This window comes from Gossypium hirsutum, chromosome D05, assembly GCF_007990345.1.
Source record: "Gossypium hirsutum isolate 1008001.06 chromosome D05, Gossypium_hirsutum_v2.1, whole genome shotgun sequence".
Lineage (NCBI taxonomy): Eukaryota > Viridiplantae > Streptophyta > Magnoliopsida > Malvales > Malvaceae > Gossypium > Gossypium hirsutum.
In genome coordinates, this window is record NC_053441.1 from 36707225 (window position 1) to 36727861 (window position 20637).

The 20637-nt window shown below is 33.1% G+C and overlaps 1 protein-coding gene across 1 annotated transcript; it reads right to left on the reverse strand.

Moving 5' to 3' along the window:
* Positions 1–18211: 18211 nt before the first annotated feature.
* LOC107902962 (annexin D5) lies at positions 18212–20534 on the reverse strand. The gene is made up of 6 exons (XM_016829056.2): positions 20330–20534; positions 19929–20074; positions 19594–19812; positions 18996–19208; positions 18827–18916; positions 18212–18738 (listed from the first exon to the last, which is right to left on the reverse strand). Exons 1-6 carry the CDS (start codon positions 20403–20405, stop codon positions 18535–18537), a joined length of 948 nt encoding a protein of 315 aa, XP_016684545.1. The 5' UTR covers positions 20406–20534; the 3' UTR covers positions 18212–18534.
* Positions 20535–20637: the final 103 nt, after the last annotated feature.

Consider the following 20637-nt stretch of genomic DNA (forward strand, 5'->3'; position numbering starts at 1 on the left):
ACATCTTCACATCATTTCCTGTGAAAATAAGATCATCAACGTAGAGACTAACAACCATGAATCTTCCTTGATAATTGCATTTGATGTAGAGAGTATGCTCATATGGAGATTTCTGGAATCCACACTTTTGAAAATAAGAATCGATTCGGCTGTACCAAGCTCGGGGTGATTGCTTCAACCCGTACAAAGCTTTCTTCAACTTGTAAACTTTTTCTTCTTCTCCTTTTTTGACAAACCCTAGTGGTTGATCAACATAGACTTCTTCTTTGAGAACACCATTCAAAAACGCAGATTTTACATCCATTTGGAACATTTTCCAATTGTTTTGGGCAGCAAGAGAAATAAGTAACCGAATTGTCTCAAGTCTTGAAACTGGAGCAAATACCTCTGTAAAATCTTCTCCTTCCTTTTGCTTGTATCCTTTTGCAACCAGTCTTGCCTTGTACTTGTTGATAGAGCCATTCGGATTCATCTTTGTCTTGTACACCCATTTGACTCCAATTGAATTCTTGTGCGGCGGTAAATCTGTGAGTTCCCATGTATCATTGTTTTCAATTGAGCAAATCTCTTCTTTCATGGCTTTCCTCCATATTTCTTCTTGATATGCATCATCAAAAGAAATTGGATCTTCTCCTGCAAAGAAGGCAAAGAATACAACATCATTTTGCACAACTTCATCCGTTACATCATATAACTCTTGGATGCTTCTCGTTTTTCAGATCGGGCTGGATGAAGAAGAATTTGATGAATAACTTGGGGAAGCAGGAGGATTTCCTACTTGAGCATCATCTTCAGCATTCTCAATTACTGCCTCTTCTTCTTCTTCAAGTTCAAAAGGAAAAATTGGCAAATTTTCCTTTTCAACTTCCATATCTTCAAACATGGAATTTTCATCAAACCGAACATCTCGACTTATCACAATCTTCTTTTTCACCGGATTGTACAACTTGTATGCCTTACTTCTTTCACTATAGCCAATGAAAATGCATTTCTCTGACTTGTCATCCAACTTGCTTCTCATTGCATATGGAATATGAGAGTAGGCAACACTCCCAAATACTCTAAGATGACTAACACTAGGCTTTATACCATACCACGCCTCATGTGGTGTGCAATTCTCCAAGCTTCTTGTCGGTGATCTATTTATAAGATAAACTGCACAAGAAACAGCTTCAGCCCAAAATCTTCTTGATAACCTCTTCTTCTTAAGAAGACATCTAGCCATTTCCATAATTGTTCTGTTCTTTCTTTCACACACACCATTTTGCTGAGGTGTATGGCGAACTATCATTTCATGCCGGATGCCACTATCTCGACAATATTTCTCAAATTCTTTTGAAAAATATTCACCTCCACGATCTGTATGCAAGGTGTTAATTTTTAGCCCAGTAAAGTTCTCCACTTCTGCCTTGAAATCTTGGAATCTCTGAAAAGCCTCTGATTTTTCTTGGACACAATACACCCATATCTTTCTTGAGTAATCATCAATGAAAGAGATAAAGTAACGATTACCTCCCAAAGATGAAACTGTCATTGGACCACAAAGATCTGAGTGAATAAGTTGCAATGGTCTTCTTGCTTTCCACGAGGATTGAGAAGGAAAAGCAATTTTGTGTTGCTTTCCAAGTTGACATGCTTCACAAACATCATCAAGCCGATCGATTTTTGGTAAACCTCTAACCATCATCTTCCTTGAAAGCATCTTCAAATTTCCATAGTTTAAATGTCCATATCTATCATGCCATAACTTTGAAATTCCTTTATGAGCACCAATAAAACAAGACATATTCTGACTTTGAAGGGTAAGAGAGAAAAGATTATTTGATGCCACTCCAACTCTAGCAACAACCTAATTTTTCTTTGATAAATAGCAAGCCATGTCACGGAAATGAATATCATACCCCTTCTTCAAAAGATGCCCAACGCTAAGCAGATTATTTTTAAGACCAGGAACAAAATAAACTTCAGACATTTTCTCTACCCTTCCTTGCTTTGTTTTGAACTCCAACTCACCAACACCGCTAACTTTGTAAGCTTTGCCATCTCCTACTTTTACTTCTCCACAATCAGATTCAAAGAACTTCAAAAATAAATTTTTGTTACCTGTCATATGCTTACTAGCACCACTGTCTATGTACCAGACATCATCAATCTCTCCACCATGAGATACGAGCAACAAAGTTTCTTGCTTTTGCTCTTGATTATTTTGTACTATATTAGCTTCATTTTTCTCTTCTTTTTTGTACCAGCATTCACTTGCCAAATGACCAGGTTTGCGATAATTATAACATTCAAAATAGCCACGATCTCTTCCTCTTTGATTTCCACGTCCACGTCCTCTTTGTGATCCTCTAAAATTTTGACTTTGGTTGGCTTCTTTCCATCCATTCTCCGTGCTTGCATCTTCACCTCTTTCACGAGTATTTGAGCCTCTTCCTCTAAAATTTCTTCCTCTTCCACGACCACGATTTCTCCCTCTTTGATTTTTAAAATCTTCCTTCTTCTCATTTAGAGACAACTTTGACTGGAGTGCTTGATCTAGATCTACTTCCTTTTTCTTCTTGTTTAATCTTTCTTCATGGGCTTGCAACGAACGTGTGAGTTCATCAATAGTCATGGGACTCAAGTCATTTGATTCTTCAATGGCAACCACAATGTAGTCAAATCTGGAATCTAAAGAACGGAGGATTTTCTCAACACCACGAATATCATCCATAGTTTCACCATTTCTTTTTAATTGATTGACTATGGACAAAACCCATGAACAGTAATCAGAAACTGATTCTGACTCTGTTTTTGCAATCTTTCAAACTCTCCTCGAAGAGTTTGCAACCGAACTCTTTTCACCTTTTCATCTCCTTTGAATGAATTTTGTAAAAATTCTCATGCTTGTTTTGCCGTGGTGGCACAAGCTATTTTTTCCCAAGCCGCTTCATATGATTGAACTCCTTGATATATCCAAAATAAGGCTTGCTGATTTTTCTTCCTTGATTTTCTTAGACTCTCTTTTTGAACTTGTGTTAATCCTTCCTCCTCTTCAGCCTCAACTTCATTATAACCTTTTTCAACAATCTCCCAAACTTCTAGAGATCCAAGAAGAGCCTTCATTTGGATACTCCATTTGCCATAATTTTCTTTGGTTAATTGGGGAACGGAAGAAAGAGGAATAGAATTGTTCATTTTGATCGAACCTGGCTCTGATACCAATTTGTAGAAAATTGATCAAAATTTGGAGAAATAAAACAAAGAATATAATAAAAAATATAATGAAAAGAGAAATAATTTTTATGGAAGAAAGAAAACACCCTTTTGATTAATTTTTATTTCACTCACTCAATAATATTCTTCATCACATACAACTCTTTATATAGGAGTTGTAAGTGACTATTCATCTATATCACTAAATGCTAGGAGTTGTGACTATTCATTTACATAACTTAAATACTATAAGAGTTATGACTATCCATGCATGTGTGTAACTTTTCATCTTCAAGTCTCTTTGCATTATTAACTCTTCATATTCAAGCCTCTTCACATTCGTAACTTTTCATAATTTATTTTGTGCAAGATTAATTTAATTATGTGCCAACACTTCCTCAATCGCTTTGCCCACATCCATAGCCACTTGTCTGTCCATGTACTCCAGGGGAATATTGAAGATTCTTAACCAAAAAGGCGTAAGGTTGAAAGCATAAGCATCCGTGTCTTGGTCTTTAACATAGGGTAACATAGCGAAGAGACATTGGTCGAACAAACAAGGGGATAGGTTCAATATCCTCTTTCTATCTTCCATATTACCAAACTTCACCAGGATGACATCTTCTTTTAAGGCGATGAAATTGATTTCCTCTTTAGTAAACCATAGTGACTTAAACACACGATACATTGCGTCTCTATTAACCTTCTCCTCTAACATTATTTTCCCAACAGCCCACGCCTCAAAACCCTGGGAATTGTTGGATCCCATGTTTGAGCTAACAACCCTTGTAGATTCTTCCTCTAAAAAGTTAAGCCTCTCCAAAAGTTTGTTAATATCCTCCGCCATTCTATCACACAGTGAGACCACCAAAGAAAAGTGGTTAACCAACCCACAACCCTGTAGTTCGGATGAGTCCACTTTGGATATCAAGAAAACTGCGGAATACACAAGAGAGAAGCAGCAGCAGCAAGAATTCCCAGGAAAAGCAATATTGAAAATAAACCAAGAATAAACCAGGTATGGCAGTAATGGAGACCACGAGATAGAAAGGGAATAAAGGAAACAAGAAAATAACGACTCGTGAAACAAATTAAGAGCACAGCCAAGAAATCCAAAGCGCAAGGTACAACACCCAAAAAACCACGAACACAATAGCAAAACTCTCCCGTCCAACAAAAGAAGAAAGAAAAACCTATGTCTTTTTGTAGAAATCTTGAAAAAAGACCTAACCCTACCTTATCTACAAAACAAGAAAAGACTGAAAACAATAAAAATGGAAAAAGAAAACAAGTATAATAAATGCACCCTTTGAAAAGAAAATAAACCGAGTATATTATCACTTTTTTTAGAAAAGTCAAAAGAAATCGTACCATTAATGGCATGCCATGCATAATCGAAAAAGAAACATGCAAAATAGACGTAGAAACCATGCAAGCATGCTTACCTTTTAGAGAAGCAATAATAATGGCAGAAACGATAAAAAACCTTTACAAGGATACTTTCTTTCCCATCAATCAGTCCCTAGCACAGCCTATAATGCTCAGGGCCATCCACGTATAATCATTCGTACTTCCTCGATCGGCACGCCACCGCACCAAAATACAACCCCCATCGTTTGCAGGGACAACCCACAATCACAACCATCCAATTATTCTTTTGTCAATAATAAAGGCAGACAACCACAATAAGATGCCATGAAGGTGTTTGCATTATATTTGAAGTTTAACGAATGATTATGCGTCTTTGTTGATAAATAGAAAAATTTTGTAAAGTAATTTTTGATGAAAATTTCAATTAGAGATTTGGTTGTAAAATTAGTAAAAGTATATGGTGAAATTGTGAAATAATGATTTGTATGAGTTGATGTGTTCATAATAAATTCGGCTACCATGGGTTAGGGATGAAATTGCATAAATTTTTATTTACGAGCTTAAAGACTAAATTGTAAAAAAGTTAAAATATTAGAGGCAAAAATATAAATTTATGAAAGTATGAATTTTTTATTAAATTGAATAATGTGAGTATTAAATAGATTGAATTTTCTTATTTAGATTAAGATAGACCTTGTACGGATTTAGATTGGGGTAAAGCTAAAGCTTCGGATTAGTCGACTCCATTTTTACACCTTAATTCGTCGAGGTAAATTCGTATGATTGTGTATCATTTTAATGCTATGTTTTCAAATATATATAATATGTTGATTGTCATATAACTAAATAATGTAAATCCAACGATGTTACAATTACTATCGAGTCTCGTTCGAACCTTAGGAATTCGTAGGATGCAAATGACATGTTATTAGGGTTTTCGTGTTTAGGGTATTGGTCTTGAATGTCCTACCAATGGATGAGCTCCTACATTAGTTGTGGATACTCCACAACTTATGTGAGCAGCAGCGTGTAGCTTACATTTCGATCTACAGCTCGTGTGAGCAGGCCCATTTCACAACTCGTGTGAGCAATGATGTAAAGGGAAAAAAAGGTTATGGTTATATGTTTAGCACACTTCGTGTGAGCTATACCACGTATCCAATAATATTCTAAACGATTCAATGGGCATGAAAAGGAAAGGAAATGGTAAGTGTTCAATATGAACCATGTTATGTATTTATGAAAAGAATTGAAATAGTGAGTACATTGAAAATATGTTATGTTAAGGAAGATGATGAATTCAAATGAATTATGTTCATGTATAATGGCTTACCTATGTTAAATTCATGTGGATTATGTTTGAGTATGCTAACATGTGTTGTTGTTGGTGCTTAGGCTTGTGCCAAGCTTATGGTTGGATTGTATTATGCATAAATTTAATGTTATGTAATGAAATGGTAAGTTATGTTTTATGTCTTACGAACTTACTAAGCATTATATGCTTACATAGTTTTCTTTCTTATGTTTTATATATAATTGAAAGCTCGTTCGGTTTGGAAGTTCTTCGAAGACCTATCACATTATCCCACGGATATATCGGTAGATTTCAACGTTTTGGCCACGATTATAATGGTATGTATAGGAAACTTATGTTTAAAGTTTGAGTTGAATGCTAAGTGTTGAATTTGGTATGTATATATATGATAGTTGTTTTGGTACCATTTGGAAATGGTACGTTTTGTGTCATTTAGATGGTTTTGATGCATGTGAGAAATGGTCCAAATGGTAAGGCTATTTTGATATGGCATAGATCTAGTATGATATGTCTGTAATGTGGTCAATTGTGATTTGTTTTGGTATGGAAATAAGTTAGTTAATGAATGGTTAAGTATGCACATGTTTAGGTATGTTTGATGTATGTGCTTGAGGTGCCTATATGGCATATTGGTTGGATAGTTAAATAGCCTAATGAATTGGTCTTATTATGCACATTATGAACATGTTTTAAGGTCTTGGTTAAATGTACAAGTTGCTTGTAGGTTCATGTTTGAATGGGTGAAAAAATGGCTTGATTTTGGCTATTTTCTTGTCCATATGGCCATGTGTCCCTTGTAAGTTTTGAATATTTAAAGTTAGGCAGTTACACGACCTAGCACACAAGTATGTGGCTTGGCCGTGTGACCTAAGCCAGAGAGTTACATGGGCACAAACACAGGCTAGGATAAGGTCGTGTCACTATTTCAAATGTTACACGGCTTGAGACACGGGTGTGTGTCTCAGCCGTGTGACCTCTACAGTATGAAATTTTCTAACTTTTTCCTTATTGTTTCAAATGTTCCCTATTTAGCCCCAAATTATTTCTAAAGTGTTTTTAAGGCCTCGAGGGCTCGAATAAGGGACAATATACTTATGTTTGAATGAATTATGCTATGATTTATGAAATGTTTTGAAATGAATGTTTTTAAGTACACATTTATTGTAATGCTCTGTAACCTTATTCCAGCGACGGATACGGGTTAGGGGTGTTACAAAAAGCCTACCTATTGAAGTAACCCTTAGTGAACCCCGTTGAGCTAAACATACCTTTTCTTGATTAACCCATGAATGTTAACCCATAACCTAATTTTTTTCGTTGTGACTCTTTCCCGTTTTATTAACTCCCTTTTTATTGAGATTTGATTTGATTAGTTACCTAACTATGCTCTTTTGTTTGAATTGCTGAATTTTTTTATTGTTCTAGTTAAGAAAAATAAAAAAAATATTGATTAATTTCTTGTTAATTGAGCTTCAACAATTTATTTCATATTTTATTGAAAAGCTCGTTTTTATTCTTGAATCGTATTGATTGATGCACTTTCTTTTAATTCAACATTTGTTTTTTTTTCTAGTTTGGTAATTTATCAACTCAATCTCGATTATAACCAACTTTTTTTGCCCTTTTTCCACACCCTTAACCTAAGCCCCATTACAACCTCTTAAAGACCTTTTGATATGTGTGTCATATCATTTTATAATGGTGGAGATTTGATTTTTAAGCAAGTTTATAGTAATAACATTTCTTGTTCGACTGTTGAGTGCATATTTCTTGAACTTTAAACACTTTGAGTGAATCTTTAGTGAGGATGTCAATTCTTGTTGATTTTAAATTAAAGGTAATTACTTAAGTAAGGGGGGACACATGTTTTCGTGCTTTAAAAATTTTAGCTTGAATTATTTGAATCTTTAGTGCCCTTTTAGTTTAATTATCAATGCATGATTGTTTGCGAATTGTTTTTGAGTCATTATTGATGAGAATTACAAGTTGAGAAAGATTAACCTTGATGTGAGCTGAGGATTTTTCTTGAGGACAAGCAAACACTTAAGTGTGGGAATATTTGATAAGTGATAAATGTAACATATTTTAATCCCGTTCTTGATGCATTTTTGGATGATTATTTATGCAAAATGGTGAATTTTATGCTCCTAATCCTTTGAATTCATGTTTCTATACTTAGGAGAGCATTTGGGAGCAAAACGAGTGAAAATTAGACAAATAGAGCAGATTTCAAGTTCCAAACGTGTTGGGCCTTCCCACACGGGCTTGACACACTTTCGCATGCCAGACTGTGTCAATTTTGTAACTTGCATCCCAAACATGTAGAAAAACATATTTTTTAGGCTTTCTGAGGATTCTACAATCTATAAATACCAAATAGAAGAAGAGAAAAGGGGGAGCATTAGAGAATATTGAAGAAAACAACTCGAAGAACACCATTGGAGCCAACTCTAGAGTAGATTTCCATCAAGATTGAAGATCTCCTTTTAATTTCTTTTGAAGTTTTTATGAGTTTCTTTATTTCTTGTGGCCATTCTGTCTTTAAGATGTTTTTATTCACATTTATAAACTAATTCCCTAGATACCTAGGGAAGATGAACCCTATGATGAATTCTATTATTTGATTTTTATTTTATGTGATAAATACTTGATTCTTGTTCTCAGTTATGTGTGCTTATCTCTTGTTTTAATATTTTCGGGATATTAATCTATGTTTAATGTGCTTAAATTAGAGGAGGAAAAGTCTCTGTTTAAGAGTATATCTAGCATAATTAAGTGGAGTTGCATGCAATTCTAGAAATTGGACAATATAAATCTACCGAATTAGAGTCAAATCTAATAGGAGAATCCATAGATTGAGTTCATGCGACAATAGGAGTTTTAATTAAAAAGAAATTTCAATTAATCAACCTAGAGTTAATTGCTCTTAATCAACATAGAGTTAGTTGCTCTTACTCTCGAAAGAGATATTAGTATAATTTAGGGATTTCTACTAATCAAGATACTAAGTGAATAAATCATTTTATTCAGATTCATAATGATAGATGAAGTCTAGGTGGATTCCTCCCCGGGTATTGTTTCTCTCATTGGTTGTTATTCATTTATTTTCCTGATTTATTCTCTGTTGAGTTCTTCAGTTAAATTAATTTAGTAATTTTAGTTTAAAACAATTACTCCTATTTGTTCGCTAAATAATAGGAAAACGGTAATTACTAGTACTTTTAGTCCTCATGGATATGATATCTTTACTGACTATAGCTATATTATTTATCAATAGGTGCACTTGCCTTTGTTGTATTTTTAGTTAGTAACGTGACACATATCAAAACCACCTTCAACAAGCATGATAAACTCTCCTTTCTTATACTCAAGATACAATTCCCTAACATACTTCTTCTTAATCTCTTGCCTAGAAGAACGTTCGATTGATTCTATCTATTGAAACATACCTAGTTACAATCAACCACCATGAAAGGCTTCCTTTTCAACAAAGAAACCTCACACTGAACATGCTTAGTTTAGGTACATTCAAGCCACTCTAAGACATGTATTATTGTCTCGAGCCAATACTCAACTACCGAAGGATCAACTATATTGTAGTCAACAAAGTATTCACTACACCAAAACAGGCTTTTAGCAGCGTTTTTAGCGGCATTTAGATAAAAAATGCCGCTACAAATCGATCTTTAGCAGTGCTTTACTGAAAACGCCGCTGAAAATAAGTATTAGCGGCGTTTTTGAGAAAGCGCCGCAAAAAACCTAAGCCCAACGACGCCGTTTCCCGAGCTTTCGGGGATTTAGCGGCGTTTCTGAGAAAGCGCCGCAAAAAAACCTAAGGCCAATGACGCTGTTTTGTGAGCTTTCGGGGATTTAGCGGCGTTTTTAAGAACGCGCCGCTAACATTCAGGGCTTTAGTGGCGTTTTTGAGAAAGCGCCGCAAAAAAACCTAAGCCCAACAACGATGTTTTGTGAGCTTTCGGGGATTTAGCGGCGTTTTAAAGAAATTGCCGCTAATGCTCAAGGCGTTAGCGGCGTTTTTGAGAAAGCGCCGCAAAAAAACCTAAGCCCAACGACGCCGTTTTGTGAGCTTTCGGGGATTTAGCGGCGTTTTTAAGAAAGCGCCGCTAATGCTCAGGGCTTTAGCGGCGTTTTTGGGGAAGCGCCGCAAAAAAACCTAAGCCCAACGACGCCGTATTTTGAGCTTTCGGGGATTTAGCGGCGCTTTTAAGAAAGAGCCGCTAATGTTCAGGGCTTTAGCAGCGTTTTTGAGAAAGCGCCGCAAATAATTCTAAGCCCAATGACGCCGTTTTCTGAGCTTTTGGGGATTTAGCGGCCAAAAATGCTAGGGGCTTTGGCAGCATTTTTGGAAAAGCGCCGTTAAAAATATTTTATCTTAATTGGTTTATTCATATTAAATAAAATTCAATTTATTTCTAATTGAACATTTAAAATCTTCAGAAAAAAAATAATGACACGTAGAAATAATTTGAAATAAAACACATGGAAAAATTAAAATACTATTATTTAAAATAATTGTAAAAGAGATAATAATAAATTTGTTTAGGGTTTTTGGTTTAGGGTATATGATTTATTTAAGATTTAAGGCCGATTTAGGAGTTCATATTTTAAGGTTTAGGAAAGTATGGGTTTAGGGATTATGGATTAGGGGTTGGGATTTAAGGTTTGGGGGTTAAAAGGTTAGGGGTTTAGGGGTTAGACGTGCTAGGGGTTAAAAGTTAGGGATTCAGGGGTCGAGTTAGGGTTTTGGGTTTAGATTAATTATTTTTTAATTTGTATTTTAAATATGTTCTTATATAATTGTAAAAGAGATAATAATAAATTTGTTTAGGGTTTTTAGTTTAGGGTATATGATTAATTTAATATTTAAGGCCAGTTTAGGAGTTCATATTTTAAGGTTTAGGGAAGTATGGGTTTAGGGATTATGGATTAGGGGTTGGGATTTAAGGTTTAGGTGTTAAAAGGTTAGGGGTTTGGGGGTTAGACGTGCTAGGGGTTAAAAGTTAGGGATTATGAATAAGGGATTATGGTTTAAGGGTTGAGATTTAAGGTTTAGGGGTTAGGGATTAGATGTTAGGGGTTAAGAGTTAGGGATATAAGGTTTAGGAATTTAGGGGTCTAGTTAAGGTTTTGAGTTTAGATTAATTATTTTTTTAATTTATATTTTAAATATGTTCTTATATAATTGTAAAATAGATAATAATAAATCAAATATATTGAAATTATGAGTATAGTTTAAATTATTTAAGAGATATATAATAGATAGACTTTATATGTATTGAATGGTTAATTTAGAGGGTTTAAGGTTAAGGTTTACTTGAGATTTGTTAAATGATAAAATTTTATACAATTAATTAATGTTTTTATATTTAAAAAAATTTAATCTAAACCATTTGATATATTTAAATATTAGTTTAAATAGAGTTAATAAATAAGTTAAAAAAAAGTAATAGATTGATATGGATATTTTTGTATAATTATTTATTTTGGAGAGGACCAAATTATAAGAAAAAAATACAAAAATAAACATGAAATAAAAATGATATGGATATATAGATAGTTATTTAATTTAGATAATTCTAACTTAATAATTAATTACAACCATTTTATCATTTGTTTTCTTATTAAAATATACAATATTTATTTTGAGAGTACTTGTTTTTTTTTATTTTATAAAAAATCAATTTATAAAAAACAAAATAAAAAATTTTTAGCATAGCAAAACGGCGTCATTTTGTTCAAAATGAAATAATATTTTGCGGCGTTTTTATGAAAAGCGCCGCAAATAATAAATCAATTAATAAAAACAAAAATAGCAAAGCGGCGTCATTTTGTTCAAAATGAAAAATTATTTGTTTTTTATAAAAACGCCGCAAAAAATAAATCAATTTATAAAAAAATAAAATAAAAAACTTTTAGCATAGCAAAACGGCGTCATTTTGTTGAAAATGAAATAGCGACGTTTTTTATAAAAACGCCGCAAAAAATAAATCAATATATAAAAAAATAAAATAAAAAATCTTTAGCAGAGCAAAACGGCGTCATTTTGTTCAAAATGACATAGCGGCATTTTTTTATAAAAACGCCGCAAAAATAAATCAATTTATAAAAAACAAAATAAAAAATTTTTCGAATAGAAAAATGGCGTCATTTTGTTCAAAATGAAAATTTTATTACTTAAGTTGCGGAAGCAATTGCGGCGTTTGTACCTAAAATGCCGCAAAATGGTGTTAATATAATGGCTAAACGACGCCATTTCCGTAACCGATTTTTAACTTAGAAAAATTTTAGAATAATTTATTTAAAACGTCACCGTTTGGCTTAAAATAGATTAAGTATTAGTGGCGTTTTTTATTAAACGCCACAAAAAATGCAATTTCAGACTAACAGAACGGCGCTGTTTCTGTTTACAGGTTTAATTTTTTGTGGCGTTTGGTCTATAAATGCCGGAAATGTGGAATAATTAGTGGCATTTTTTAGAAAACGCCGCAAAGGTGTTTTAATATTTTTTCTCAACGATGCCGTTTCTGCAGACATTCTTTAACTTAGCATTTATTCACTCGACAAAGACAAAAAGAAAAGGCAAGTGCAGAGGCCGATTGGGAAGGGAAAAAAACCTAAGAAAAAATTCTAAGGAAGAAAGGGGAGGAAAAGTCAGAAATCATCAAAGAGGAAGCAACGATTGCGTCATTCTTGACAGTAGCTGCGGAATTTCTGGTTAAAAGGTATGCGTTTAATCCTTCCGAAGCACATCGTCTTGATTTAGGGTTTTGGGTGCATTGTGTTTTGTGACTTTGGGGTTTAGGAAAAAAATTTTAGATTTTGGGGTTTGCAGTTTAGGTTAAAACACCATTCTTGTTTGGGAATTTGGGGAACTTGTGAATTATTTATTTAGCAGTTTAAATAGAAGGGTTTATTTAAGGGTTGCTCGAATACAAAAATGGGTCCTCAACACAGCCTGTTGTTTCTCCATTAAAGCGATTTTTGGAGAAGCATAAAAGGGTAAGGACAGCCCTTCTGGTTGTGGTAGTTTTTGGTGCTTCTATGGTCATAGGGGATGGTGGTCACTCTAGCAATATCAGGTTGATATAATGGGTAACTAAATTTAAATATCTCAAAGTACTGGATTATCATCTTTATGGCTATGGATTCTAGAGTTTAATATTCATTCCTCTTAAACATATGTGGCAACTAGGACAATAAGCAAAACTATTAATCATGTCAGTATATATGATTGTCGATGGTGATGGTGAGCTTGAGAAGACATTCCCTTTAATAGCTCTGCTGATATTTTGCATATGGACTAGACAAGAGATACCAGTAAATAACTCGTCTAGTCTTACACCTGAAAGACTCAAATTAACACAGATTTAAACCCAAGCTAGCTAGTGAAAGTTAAACAAACCATTTTCCTAAAATTTTCTTGGCTGAGCCATTATTCGGACCATGCAATCATTGTTGCATAGTGCATAATTATGTTTGATTCGTTTAGTGTGCTTATTTCTCAGCTGGACATAGTTGATCTCCCATGACATAGTTATGGATACTGATATCAGAAGTTCTTTAATGAACATAGTGGTGTCATCGTAACCTCCACATTTGCTCCTTTCTTTAAGTGGTTGCATTATTCCTCCTATCTGGAGTATATTTTTTGTGGTGGATGGTTTGACATGTCTCAGTGCTAGTATTTCATTATTCAAATAATATTTCCTATCTAGAGTTCTTTTAAGAAATTGAAATTTAGTTAAATACTATTCTGTTTCGTTGTTTTATTTTTTACTGTTTAATTGGTAGTAATTAAAATTTGTTTTCCTTTTTTTTTCTTGCAGTAGTTCGCTTCGAAGTCGAGTAAATTTGAGGTATTTATTCATATGTTTCCCACCTTAGTTTGATTTAAAAAACACCTCGAAATGTTTAAATTTTAGATTTTGTTATATTTAAGCTTTATACTTTAATTATTATTTTTGAGTTTTAAAATGGAGTTTCAATTAAGATTTTTAATTTTTTTAAGCTGGGGGTATCGGTTTTATTTTTCATTATTGATAACCGTTTGTTTTATACCGTTTATTTTTCAATATAATAAATGTTGTTCTGTTTTATATATACCGTTTGTTGCTATCCATATTTGCATGTTACTTTGCAAAATTTTTCCATAATTGCAAGGTATAAATTATGATTGTAATAGTTGTATGTATTTTTTACCCAATCAAAAACAATTATGCAAATGATTACAATTCTTAAATCAGTTTGTATATTTCAGTAATTGAATAAATTATGGGCGAATAGTTGATTCGTTTTAAAATGAACAAATTATCGATTTTCAATTTTATGTCAATTAATAAATTATTGACGTTAAATAATTCATGTAATTGATTGAATGTTAATGTTTAAATAATCTATCATTTGACAATAAATTGATCGATTAATTGTTTGAATGTTAATGAATTATCAATTTTTGTAAGTTAATTGATTGAATGTTTAATAAATTGATTATATAATGAATTACTTTAATAAATATATTTATTAGTAACAATTACTTTAGTGTATTACTTGAATATTTTACTTAAATAAATTACTTAAATACATTACTTACTAAAATTGGGTTAAATTTATTACTTAAAAATGTTACTTAAATACATTACTTACTAAAATTTAAGTATATATTACATTACTTAAATAACTTATTAAAATATATTGAATTACTTAAATATATATTATTTACTAAAATTGAGTTAAATTTACTACTTAAAAATATTACTTAAATATATTGCCAATTAACTTCGAGCCATGGCGGAAAATGCCCGAGAGTAACAAAAACCAAGCTCTCGATAACTTTAAGGTAACAAAACGTTAATGTCATTTATAATACTTGGGTTTAAGTTTCATTTATATTTACTTTCTTAACTTGTGTTTTTTGTAGGCGAGATTTGCTCTAGAGGTCTTCGATGCTTATGTAAAAAAGGCATTGGGAAAAAGATGGAGAGACCATAAAAGCACTTTAAAGAAAGACTATTTTAAGACTAAAACAACACTCGACAAGAAATTACAAAATGTCCCACCGGGAATGCTGAGGTACCAGTGGGAAGAGGTCATCAGATTTTGGACTTCGAAGAAAGGAGAGGTATGTGTTACTACAGAAATCTTTTAATTATTTTGGTTTATAGTATTTACTAATTAACGTACTAATAATTTCATAACATAGGATCGTGAACGAGTTGGAAAAAGTAGTAGGCAGAAACAAAAATTCACTCACACAGCTGGGTCAAAAAGTTTTGCTTGTGTAGCTCAGGCCGAGGTATTTTGAATTTTTTAATACTGGCAGATATTTATTACTTTCTATCAAATAATATTTTTACTACTGTATTGTAGGAACTATCGTCCGGTCAAAAAGTTAGACGTCTTCAACTTTTTAACATTACACATAGGAAGAAAGATGGAAACCCTATGACTCCTGAAGCTACAGAAATTATGGTACGTTTGCTTAATACAATTTGACTTCTTTTAATTATTTATAGTGTTTATTTTCTAATGGTTTATTTCATTTCTTGTAATGCAAATATTGTTAAGTTATGTTGCATTTGTTTTTTTAATATATATTGCGTTTCTAACTATGTGATTTATTTTTTAGGAAAAATTAAAGGATAAAAAGGCAGAGTACGAAACGATTGCTTCCAGTGATAGTTCTGTTCATATTGACGACATGGATAACCGGATTATCACTGAAGTTTTGGGTCCCGAAAGGTATGGCCGGGTTCGATTTCAAGGATCTTTTGTTAACCCATCCTAATATTTTGGATCCAGCTCGCAACAATACATGCCTTCGGGGAGTCGGGCTCAAGCTGAAGTTTAGAGGTTAAGAGACTAGATGGCTCAGATGCAAGCGACAACAGCTGAGCAAATTACACAACTTAAAGCGGAGGTAGCAGCGAAAGAAGAAGAGCAGCGTAGAAAGTATGATGAGCTCCAGCAGCAGCTTCAGAATATGATGAAGATGTTTCAGCAGTCGCAACAGCCGTCGTCTTAGACTATCGTGTAAATATACTTCAATTTTGACTTTTAATTATCATTTTAACTTTTAACATTTTTGTAAGAATAATATGAATTTTATTTTATTTATTGATATTTATTATATATTATTCGTTTAATTTTAAATATTATATAAATTTGTTGCTTTTGGCTGGTTTATATCTAGTTGCTTTTGATTTGTTGCTACAGGAGGGCTGAAAAAATGGAAAATTTTATTTTACAAAAATCCCAAATTAGTGGCGTTTTTTACAAAAGCGCCGCTAAAAGTTATATTCTATAGCGGCATTTGTGAAGAAAGCGCCGCTAAAGATCATGTTCTTTAGCGGCATTTTTCTTCAAGCGCCGCTAAAGAACATGCTTAAAAAAAACGCCGCTAAAGAACATGATCTTTAGCAGCGCTTGAAGAAATACGCCGCTAAAGAACATGATCTTTAGCGACGCATTTTTCTAAGCGCCGCTAAAGAACATGATCTTTTGTGGCATTTTTTTTGTAAACGCTATAAACGTTAGCGACGCTGTCATTAGCGGCATTTTTTGCGGCGCTTGAGTAAGCGCCGCAAAGACCTTTTGTGGCGCTAAAAAGCGCCGCTAAATGCCTAAAAAAGCGCCGCTAAAAACCTATTTTGGTGTAGTGATTATAAAGAATTAATGAAAGAATACATGTTTAATTGGTGATCAGAATATAAAACTATATGGTAAAAAATGTTTAAATTTTACTTCTTGAGTAAACCTTAATCTTGTGAGCAAAATGTATAATATGGATGAGTTATTAAATATTGTAATTAGTTAAAAATGTTTAATGAGTTAACTAAGAGACAAGTAGAAAGTGTTATATAACATTAATAAGTATATGAAACATTTTTAAATGCCTTCAATTTTGAAATCCTATGTCTAAAGTAAAAGTGCCAAAAGAAGTAAGTTAAGGTAAGCTTGCAAAAGCTAGGTACTATATAAGATACACGATCGAAATCTTAAAATTAATTTGGTAAAAATGTGCCTTTGGTAAGATGAGTAATTACATGAAACTTTGGTTGGTGACATGATTGAATCAAGGTGGTCTATATGCTTGTTTTAATGTAAATGACTATGCTAAACAATGGAAAAGAAATGTATAAGTGCTTATTATGTGAGATTTCATATGATCATTTCTTAAATGCCCTAGTAGCTTGGTGGAAACAGAGTAAGATATATTGGCATTCCAATAAGAACTGTGATAGCACTAAATAAATATATTGTGTACGGGGTTGTGGAGTACACAAGAAATATATATTTGATTACACTATTAGTGCCCTTAAAGTGTTAGGAGGGTTTAGGGTTTAGGAGGATGCATTTTAATTGCCTAAATTATTGATGCATTAGTTGTTTTGGTTGGTTGCACTATAACTGCATTATAGTGTTTGTGAAGGGTAAATTCCATGTAGAGAAAGGATTGTAAGAAACAAATGCAACATGTCATCCTGTATCCCTTTCTAATTATTTAATAACATTTCTGCAATTTTTTACATATCATTAATAAATAATTTTGATAAATTTTTTTAACCCTGAACCTCAAACCCTAAATCCCAACCTCAAACCATAAACCCAAAGCTTGAATCTTAAACCTTAAACCCTAAACTTAACCTTTTAATTTAGTGTTTGGGGTTTAAGTTTAAGGTTTGGGGTTTAGGGTTTAAGGTTTAGGATTCAAGATTTAGAGGTAGGTTCATGGTTCAAGGTTTTGGGCTCGAGGTTCAAATTCAAGGTTCTTGTTTAAAAAATACCAAAATTATATATTAATGATATAGAAAAATTGTTAAAATATCATTAAAAAATTGGAAAGGGATACAAGATGATGTGGCGTCACTATTTCATACAATCATTTCTCATTCCACATATCCTACTTATAGTCCAGCATTACAAGATACAAAGGAAACTATAATAGTCACCATAACTAAAATTATGACATGATATAACTATTGAATTGGTTTATATTATGAATGAATTGGTCAAAAGAACTAAAGAATTCTTATATTTGTTAAGAGATCTAATATTTGTATATGATATATGATTTTGAAGATTGGCAATTGTACTTGAAATTAGGTTGAGAAATAATGCATTGTATATTAAATATGAATAAAGGTATAAAAATGTGTTAAAGCCGTAAATTAAATTGTGATATTAAATATCTAAATTTGAATGGTGAAAATGAATAATAATAATAATAATAATAATAATAATAATAATGGATTTGATAATTGAGACTAAGAATTAAATGTACACCTGTAAAAGCTTGAGAACTTGGTCTCTAAGTAATGAAAATTTGTATTGAAAGTTGATGCATTGATAAGCTAGTAAACATAAGGTGTATTAACAACTATGGCTCAATATAGCGAACTTGGTCTATTAAGTAATGAAAATTTGTATTGAAAGTTGATGCATTGATTAGCTAGTAAGCATAACGTGTATTAACAACTATGGCTCAATATAGAAACATAGTTGAAGTCACTAAAAGGGAAAGGTACAAGTAATTTGTACAGTGGAAAGATAGATAATGAACTTAATTGGTTATGCAAAGATTTCTAATATTGTATAGTGCGGGTTCATGACATGTGTCGGGTCCGAAATACCTAATTGTTGTTACCTAAAAGGGCAAGCAGAAAAGTTCTGTAATGGCCGGAGGTATCGGAATAGACGGCGTCGTTCAAAGTCTTCCCATATTTTTTACGATATTCTGCCTTTATGTAATGCATATCAACCTCAGCTCTTGTAACCACAATCCTGATTAGGTCAGTGTCCGCCGTTCCAATACCTTTCATTGCTTTTCGCAATGCCTGCAGTTGGAAACAAAAATGAACCAACTATTCTATTATATTTAAGTTGCAACAAATATGGGGAACTAGGAAACGAAGTAAAACTCGCCTTTGCATAGAACCTTGGAGGACTTTCAGCACATCTTAATATTGTCTTAAGGGCATATTCAAAGTTCTTGTGAGTTTCATCTCGTATTGCCTGCATTAAGTTAGATGGAGATTGGTACGTGGAAGACTAACTCAATACTAAATATAATAATGTGGGGATAAAAGTTTACCTTCTCCAATGTTTTCTTGAACATGGTTTTGTAGATGTCACTAACAGCACAAAGGTGTGCCCTACTTCTATCACTGAATATCTGTATGAAAGTCTTTCCCGCAAGACCAAATTTCCTAGCCGCTTTGTTCAGTGCTTTAGCGTCTTCCTCTACCAACGTTTCATCGTATTCTGGGCCTTCGTAGCGGGATGTGGTTAAAAAGGCAAGTAGTAACTGTAATTTCAATTCAAACCCATTATTCTCAATTCGTACAGCTTTTGTAGACTTGAGTTTAACCGTAAAATTTCACGATCAATGGATTTGTATATGAAGTAAACTCAACAATACACAACTCAAGTAACAATAAGACAATGAATGAGCAATTATTCCAAAAACTTAAGTACAATTTATGAATGTAATCGCTCTCTTCCTATGGCTCTTCTACAGTAAACCTTTATAGAGAACATGAAATTTAAACACATAAACAACTAATTTGGATCCACAAAGTTATACAGTTGGACCAGATATGTACTTAACATAGATGTGATTTTTCACCTTGAACAGAAAAACCTGAAAGGAAAATATATATAAAAACAAAGAAAGCTGAGAAAAAAGAGACCTTTTTATGTTCACCAGATAGTTCAGCTTCAATGTCGTCTTCAAGATTGCTTCCAACATTTGAGAAATAAGCTCGTTTAAGCTGTCCAATTTGCGATGGAGTTCGAGAACATACGATTTCTGTCACTGCTTTTTGATCTTTAACTGCTCCTTTCAAAGCTTTCTTCAAAATGAAAGCATCTCGTTCTCCTGGTTCGTGCATCCATAGCAATACTGCTTTCTAAGATCATAGTATTTTTTTTGCAAATATCAGTCGATTTTGTTGATTGAAACCGGAAATGGGTTTGGATTTTTGTTGAAAATTGAGAAGAATTTTAGCAGAAAATATATTGTTACCTTGAGATGACCGGTGAGCTCTGAGGAAAAACGTTTCCGAAGTTCATGACCATATGTGGATTCGTATTCTTGTTCGATGAGGGAGCGTTGTGTGGCATCTCTGTGAGCTATAATATTGATGATTGCCGCAGCATCACATCCTATGCCTGAAAATGTAACGGAAACGGACAATGATATCGTTGCACATGCAATAATGAGTCATCAAATTCATGCAATGATATCTCCAATTAAATTCTCGCCAAAACAAACATTAGGAAATTAACATCAGTTCATTCAGTTATCTTTAAACGTGTAAATGAAAACTAACTTGTGCAGCTCCTTTTAAACCACGCACACACACACACACAAAAAAAAAAAAGGTGAATAAACGAGAGATTGTAAAGAAATGAAAATGTTATCACCTTTGAAGGCACGGTAGATTTGCATGGCATCATCACGGTGGGAAGGTGCCACCGCAGGTACTTTCAGAGTCGACATTTCTTGTTTCCCCTCTCTCTCTTTCTTTCTTTCTTTCACGTTTTGAGGAAATTAGGTAGAAGAGGGAAAGAGGGTGAAGGTCAATATGAGTATGGATATGCAATAAAAAGAACGTAAACATAGGTTCCTTCCCCCCATGTATTTAGGAATATCCACCAATTTACAACTGCCCCATATATACTCTCAGCCCTCTGTAATTTTAAACACTTCAAATTGTCGTAGAACTCATCCA

Coding starts and splice junctions, on each gene's coding strand:
- LOC107902962 (XM_016829056.2), bottom strand. CDS start 20,405: ATGTCGACTCTGAAAGTACCTGCGGTGGCACCTTCCCACCGTGATGAT. Junction 20,075..20,329: donor AATCTACCGTGCCTTCAAAG/GTGATAACATTT, acceptor TTACATTTTCAG/GCATAGGATGTGATGCTGCG. Junction 18,917..18,995: donor TCAAGAAAACATTGGAGAAG/GTAAACTTTTAT, acceptor AACTTAATGCAG/GCAATACGAGATGAAACTCA.